Source organism: Eptatretus burgeri, chromosome 3 (genome assembly GCF_056783735.1).
Source record: "Eptatretus burgeri isolate ZD-2024b chromosome 3, Ebu_testis_v1, whole genome shotgun sequence".
Classification (NCBI taxonomy): Eukaryota; Metazoa; Chordata; class Myxini; order Myxiniformes; family Myxinidae; genus Eptatretus; species Eptatretus burgeri.
In genome coordinates this window covers 50,901,344-50,908,843 of record NC_140963.1, presented here as the reverse complement: position 1 = coordinate 50,908,843, position 7,500 = coordinate 50,901,344, and the positions used below count along the sequence as shown (strand labels likewise).

The window sequence follows — 7,500 nt, the reverse complement described above, 5'->3', positions numbered from 1 at the left end:
TCATTTGTGTCTTCAAATGGGTGACAAGTTTTTGCAAAATGTTTCGAGCACTTTATCAGATCTACTCGAAGGGTACTCGCTGAAGCGCATACCTCCGCCATGTAATTGCTGATCCACGAGAACATATCCGACCCGATATATTTTTGAGATATCATGCTATATATAATTTTTGGCGTTTCTGTGAAAGTATCTTGGTGAGAAAAATATTAACAATAACATGTATATATTCACGAGATTTTTGAGCACCAAAGGAGAAGGGGTTCGTTTTTACCCCCACCAGAGGAGAAGGGGTTCGTTTTTACCCCCACCAGAGGAGAAGGGGTTTGTTTTTACCAACACCAGAGGAAGGCGTATTGCATTTGGGTCAATATGTTTGTTTTTGTCCGTACAGAATGTAGTAATGTAGGCCACAAATGCCACCCAATGGTAGCCAGTTCTACACGTTCACATTATCTTTAACCTCCGCCATCTTCGAAGATGGATGGAGGTTACTGTTTTCACCCCTTTCTGTCTGTCTGTCTTTGTTTGTTTGTTTGTTTGTTTGTGAACAGTATTACGGAAAAACTCCTCCACGGATTTTGACGAAACTTGGTGGGGGGGGGGTTAGGTATGGTCCAAAGATCATGCCATGAGATTTTGGACTTGGTCCCCCCCCCCCCAAAAAAAAATTGTTTGAGAAATTTTTTTTTCTTTTTTGCATTTCTGCATGCTTTAAGTGATTTCCACCCCCCCCCCCAAAAAAATTGTTACCTCTCCCAAAAAAAGAAATTTTTTTTTGCATTTCTACATATTTTAAGTGATTTCCAGCCCCCCCCCCCCAAAAAAAAATTTAGAGAAAAAAAAAATTTTGCAACTTTTTTTTTCAACAAAATTTCGATTTCTTTTTTTTGCATTTCTACATGTTTTAAGTGATTTCCAACCCCCCCCTCCCCCAAAGAAAAAATGGAGAAAAGAACTATAACTTGTCAGCACTGTTGACATTTAATGAATAAGATGGTTCACTTGAGTGACCCAGCAGTATTGGCGGCGGAGGTTTTGCACTCTCCCGAGTGCTCCTCCTCTAGTTTTATTTATTTATTTATCTAATTATTTTCAACCGAGTATGTCTAAAGTATACAATTGGAATGCAATACTTCTATAAAATACATACTATACAATGACACAAAAGCAGTCCTGGTGAGGGTATGCAATCATTGATTGCTGTTTTGTTATTATTATTATTTCTTGTTTTTTTTTAAGTCTTGCCCTGAAGGGTTTGCGAGACTAGTTGTGCATGCGTGCATGTGGCTGTTTTGTACAGCACGTATTTTATATCCTCTGCTTCATTGCTGCTGACAAAGGTGGATGTTTCTCCCCTTTATTTTTATTGCCTTCAAACTGTCAGTGCAAACCATGGAAATTGAAATGTACAGCATCAGCAGTGATATCAGCTTTTGAACAGTAAGCTTTATTGCTATATACATATTTATATAGTGAGCTTTATTTGTAAAATATTTTTCTTTTTTCTTCTCCTCCACTTCCTCTTCCTCCTCATGCTGTGCCCCTATACCAGTACACTGGTACTCATTTAGCCAACCTTGGAGGATGACAGGCTGTCAACCCCACCTGGTGTTAATTTAGTGGCCAATGGGGCTCAAACTCAGGAACCCAAGATCACAAGCCAGGCACCTCAACCGCTAAGGCTTAGCGGTGTTAGCTTAGTATAGTGGCTCAGCTAACACCAGGCTTTTTAATGTATCTGCTTGTGGGCAGTGAACTATAAGTTTGCTTTAATGATTCTTTTTTATTAATTTAACACATTTGCTTCTGGTCATTGTCGTTTTTGGCTTGATGATGGTTGAGCTCACAGAATACATGTGTCTCTGTGCAGGTATATGGCACCAGAAGTTCTGGACGACACCATAAACATGAAACACTTTGACTCTTTCAAGCGTGCTGACGTGTATGCCATGGGCTTGGTCTTTTGGGAGATAGCTCGGCGCTGCATTGATGGTGGTATGTACTGTCCTATGGTGGTGGGAAAGTTATTGCTTTGATGATGAGGCTTGGTAGTGTTGTAAATATAACATTTGGTATGGTTTGTAAGATTTTGTGCCAAAGTTCTGAAGCGGTGCTTACTCGAGCTTGTTATATGCAAGTTGTTTCTGAGAATCTTTCCTTTCACATGTAGGATGCAACCCATCATCTACGTGTGTGGATTTGTTTATATTGTAGAAGCTGCTATCCACTGTCAACCACACACTCTTGAGATAGCAATCAGTGGAACCTGGTGTTGAGGGAGATGAAAAGACCACACCACTTGCTACCCAGAGTTTTGCAGGAATTTGTAATTTGTTTCGGAGTTTGGGGATGACTCATTTATGACTCGTCAACAGATATTCAGGATCTTTAACGTTTACGAACAATCACTGCCACGAGATTGGTAGTATTGCAACGTCTATTGCAGGGACGGCGCACGTTTTGATGCATTGCCCTGCCTGGGAAGTTCCAAACAAAGACTAGACAGCTCAGAAGCAAGTGCGCTTTGTCTGCGCCATCCCGTTGGATTGTACAAATGCTGGACCATTAATGTTGTAATTTTCTGCAAATATATTGACCTGTTGAGTTCTGTTCATGATGACGCCAAGCTTGTGATCGCTGATATAAGATCCAAACTTGTCTCAATGACTTCCAAGTAAGCTCCTGACCTGGCAAGTACTCCAGCAATGCCTTGTGCTATTGAAAGGTCAGGTCAAGTCAGGTATGGGAGCATGCGCCAGAGCAGCACATCGCTGCGTCCACTTTCCGCCGGTACTCCAGGGGTCTCCGTCTGGCCATCCCCCAGGCAGATGCCTGGCCCATCCCAATCTTCTTGAGTTGCCGATCAACCTGCTGCAACCACGAGGCATGTGGTCGGCCCATTAGCCTCCTCCACTCACGAGACTCCCTCGCGAAGAGAATCTGTTGAGCAAGATCAGCGTCAGGAAAACGAGTCGTATGTCCATACAGCTGCAGCTGAAGCTCACGGACTATGCAGGTAACAAATCTCATTTGAGTCTCTCTCAGCAACTGCTCGTTGGACACAAAGTCCGACCAGTGATCGCCAAGGATTCTCCAAAGAGACCTCGTACCAAAGGAATTATGTCTCCTTCTTAAATCCTTGGTCAGATTCTGAGTCTCACATCCATAGAGCAAGACTGGAAGCACCAAGGACCTGAAGACTCGGACTTTCTTCCTCCGCACAGGTACCGGCAGCGCCACACCCCATTGTCCAGTGAATCCATGACTCCCCAGGCCCAACCCAGACGTCTTATTGACCTCTGACTCACAGCCAGCAGAGACATGAATATCACTGCCAAGGTAAGTGAATCTCTCCACAACCTCAACATCCTCACCACAAACTGGCAGTCAGGACAGCAACATCCAAGATGTCATTGAAAGCCTGGATCTTAGTTTTGACCCAGGAGACCCGTAATCCCAGCGGCTCAGACTCCTCGTTCAGCACCTTGAGGACCCCCAAAAGGATGTGTAAAATCTCTGCAAAGATGACTGCATCATCTGCGAAATCAAGGTCAGAGATCTTGACATTACCAAACGATGCACCGCAGCTTGATCTCTCTGACATCCTCCCTAAAATCCAGTCCATACAAGTGCTGAAAAGTGTGGGGGCCAGTACGCACTCCCTGTCGAACTCCAGTAACAACTGGAAATAAGTCGGAGATGGTACCACCACATCTCACAGCACTCTCAGTACCAGAGTAGAGTTCAGACATCAGATCGATCAGTTTTGGTGGCACCCTGCGAAGACCAAGAATCCTCCAGAGGGCATCCCGATTCACTGACTCAAACGCTTTACAGAGATCAACATCGGCTGCAAGCAGCCTCTGCCGAAACTCTCGTCTGAGTTCGGTGACGACCCTAAGAGCAAGGATACGGTCAATCGTTGACCTCTTTGGTGTAAAGCCTGATTGCTCTGGATGCTGGTGCTCAAGCAGATGGTAAATAGACATGGCTATTGAATAGACATGGTAAATAGACATGGCATGGGTAAGGCTATTGAAAGCACCTTCTCACGTCTGGCACATCAACTGTAGCGTCTTCTCTTTGGTGTCCTGACTGACGCACATGAGGTCAGTCGTGCTGTGCTCTAAAACCAAAATGTCGGTCATCAATTACAGTGCAGCTGTTTGTCAACAAACCCTTGACATTGTTCGGGCAGCAAAGCAAGGAAACTGGTCAGTGATCGTCACATGCACATGTCTATTTACCATGTACAAGCTGCAATTCCTCGAGTCTCTTCCCATTTTGGTGGACAAAAATAACTTGACATCAATTGACATCAAGCAAAATAGATTGGGCTCCTTGCTCCGACATGTAAGTTATTTCTTCCATATCCTCATTTAATTGGATCTTTGTAGCCAATCAAGTGTGCCTTGTAAAAACCAAATTCTTGTGTCCATTCCCCTCCCCCTCCCAACCCCATTCCCGTTTTTCATACTCATCACAGGCCTTCCAGAGGAATACCAGCTTCCTTACCATGATTGTGTGCCGTCGGATCCTTCAGTGGAGGAGATGCGTCGTGTTGTGTGCGATCAAAAGCTTCGGCCAAACATCCCAGCTCGCTGGCACAGCTGCAAAGTAGGTAGAATGGGAGAACCTCGTTGAGAAACATGTAGCACTGCAGCCTACCTTAGGGTGTATGATGTTTTTCGGTGAATTGAGAGAACCTCATCGAGCATCCTTGAGCAGTACTGCAGCTCGCTAGCTCATTGTGTTGATACTACTACTACTTATTATTTATTTTTCCAAAGTGAAGGTGGTAAAGAAATTATTGCAATTGTTTCTCCCCAACTTGTACCCAGACTCTGCACAGGGTGTCAAAGATAATGCAGGAATGCTGGTACCAAAATGCTGCTGCAAGACTTACTGCACTGCGTGTCAAGAAGTCGCTGTCACAGCTCAGGCCTGCACTCGCATAATCCACAAAAGAACTTCTGGTTGGAGCCTGGCTCGTAAAAATTTGTGTAATCTGTGTTGCTTCATTGACTTTTGTCTCCCAAAGGCAAAATGATAAACTCATTTGACCTTGGATCTGAGATGATCCATTTCAAGCTCTCTTTCAGGTCTTTGCTTTTCCACTCTGTTGTGCATTTCCTCATTTCAGACTTTCCTTGAAAGTCAATCCCACCTGATGCACAAAAGTGCCCCTTTTTTTCCTGCAAAAGCAAGTTGTTGTTTGTATGGCGGCACCCCGTTCTTCACAGATCGTGAGGCCCAGTAAATGCATCTGCAAACTATACCTCACGGTTATGTGAGCTGATTGTGGATGCTTCATTTAGTCCTGTGAACTCGATTTCCATGCGGTACCTGGAACACGGCAGAGGAGGAACATTGAATCAAGTTGTTTGCAGCTTTTCAGAAAGAAGAAAGTTTGCAGATGTGTTTAAGCGTGCCACTGAATTGGTGCAGTTGGATTGCTCATTGTGTTTGAAAAGTAGTAGTAATGCCTGCAGCATTTTTCAGGAACATCAGCATCATTTTGGCCCATGATTGTGCCTTTTGTACGTAGGTATGGTGGTCAATGCTCCTACGAGCTTCAGTTGAGTTCAGTGCCGGTCATTCAGAGTTGGTCTTCTTTTGTCAGCTCTTTCATGATCCTTTACGGTGTTTAAGAAGTAACCTTCCGCACAACAAGGTGTGCTCTTGAGGGCTCTTTTATCAAACAAATGATGTTTCATGGTTGACATGAAATCCAAAAACAATCCCCACTCAGGCTATCTTTAGTTGTGTTGATTATGCTATTGAATCCCCCTTTAGCACCACTCGCAGCTCCTTTAATCCCACATAGCAACAGGGTCCAAAAACAGCTCCGTGCTTTCAGTAGCAAATAGTGACGTCACGTTGTGTCATTCGTGTGCACAGGATAAGTTTTTTTTCACTTTTGCTTCATTCTTGACAATTGCAGCAATATATATATATATATATATATATATATATATATATATATATATATATATATATATATATATATATATATATATATATATATATATATATATATATATATATATATATATATATATATATATATATATATATATATATATATATTTTGCTGCAATTGTAATTTTGAATACAACCCTAAATTGTGCAAGGTCCCAAACTTTTGTGCACAGTATGATGTGCGGGGGGAGTCCATGCGTGTGTGCTTTGATGATGTGTTAGCATGCTTAACCAATGGAAGTAGTGTTTTGTTATGTTCGAATTTGAGTTTGCACGCTTTGGAGACAAGCGCTCAGGAAATGCTGGTCTCCAAAGCGTGCAAGGCTCATTGCTGCTCGCATTGTCTATTGCCAATCTGCACTCGGACATGCGTGACATTCAAGTTGACCTATTCTGGCTGGCTTATTGTACGTATTGAGTGTGCATTTGGAAATGCACAGCTTTTACGGGCACAAAGAAAGATCTGTAAAGTGCATCCATAAGCCCATAAGCTTTGCTTTATCTTTTTTTTTTTTTTGTAGTGTCTACTCGAGCCAATTTTAAATGCTCGTCGAGTCATATCGAGCAATTCAAATCGGTCCTCATTTTGATATGATCTGGAGAGACCTTTTAAATCTTGAGATGGCGCTTGAAGTACATAGCATTTAATGTATTCTGTTGTACTGAATACTCTGTGTTTTGATGGTCGTGCTCGGTTGTCCTCACTTGGCTTCGTGGAAATTGAGATCCGCGTCGATTTATTTTTGGTACTTCACTGTATATTGTTCTTCGCTCGGAGCTTCTCGCAACTCGTGATGACAATGGACACAGCAACACAATTGTAACGGTACAATTGACTGTGTGCATTGTGCATGCTATTTACTTCCTGTAGCCAAACAAAATGGGCTTCTGTAGTTCAACATGGAGGAGAGAATGTTTTTGCAAACGGCACAAAAGGTGTGCAATTTTGGGTGTAAAGGAAAGGGTTTTTAACTCCTTTTATTTTATTTTTGTTTACATTCATTTGTGTTGCAGCAGTTTATCAATTTTATGTACGGTTTTTATTTGCTTAATTGAGGTTCTTGGAAAAGCAGGATTTGGGGGGGGGGGTAGAGTGGGTATTGTACAGGTGATGATGGTAGGATACAGGTTTGGCATGTATTGTGCCACTACCCACACATTGTAGGAGTGTGAAAGGGGTTTTGAAAAAGCTGGTTTAGCTGACAGTGGAGATCTTAATGGTGGTGGTAGTGATGGTGGTTGTGGAGAAGGCTGGTGGTGCTGTGGCAGACTGATGGTGATTGTTGGTTGCTGTTTGTCGCAGAAAAGGCAGACAAATGAGTGGAAGCGAGAGCACATTTTCAGCTGTGAGGCTAATCAAGAGGAGTTTGCCGAATGACTCTGTGAAGCTGAATGGGGACAAATGGCAAAGGGAGTGGAAGAGAATCGCAGAGGACTGGCAGCTTGATTGCCTTGGTGTGTACAAGCAGGTCCAGGGCCTCACTTTATTGGTGGTAAATGCTGATAGTAATCAAGGTT

The 7,500-nt window shown here is 43.0% G+C and overlaps 1 protein-coding gene across 2 annotated transcripts in view; it reads left to right on the top strand.

Annotated features, from left to right (window-relative positions):
* Positions 1-7,500, top strand: part of LOC147029851 (TGF-beta receptor type-1-like) — a 40,278-nt gene that overhangs the window by 31,074 nt on the left and 1,704 nt on the right. For both annotated transcript variants that reach the window (XM_085873267.1, XM_085873265.1), the window contains 3 exons: positions 1,871-1,995; positions 4,487-4,617; positions 4,842-7,500. The exon at positions 4,842-7,500 is cut by the window's right edge and continues 1,704 nt beyond it. In XM_085873267.1, the coding sequence (XP_085729393.1) occupies positions 1,871-1,995; positions 4,487-4,617; positions 4,842-4,958 (373 nt within the window). In that variant the 3' untranslated portion in view covers positions 4,959-7,500. The remainder of the gene's footprint in view (positions 1-1,870; positions 1,996-4,486; positions 4,618-4,841) is intronic.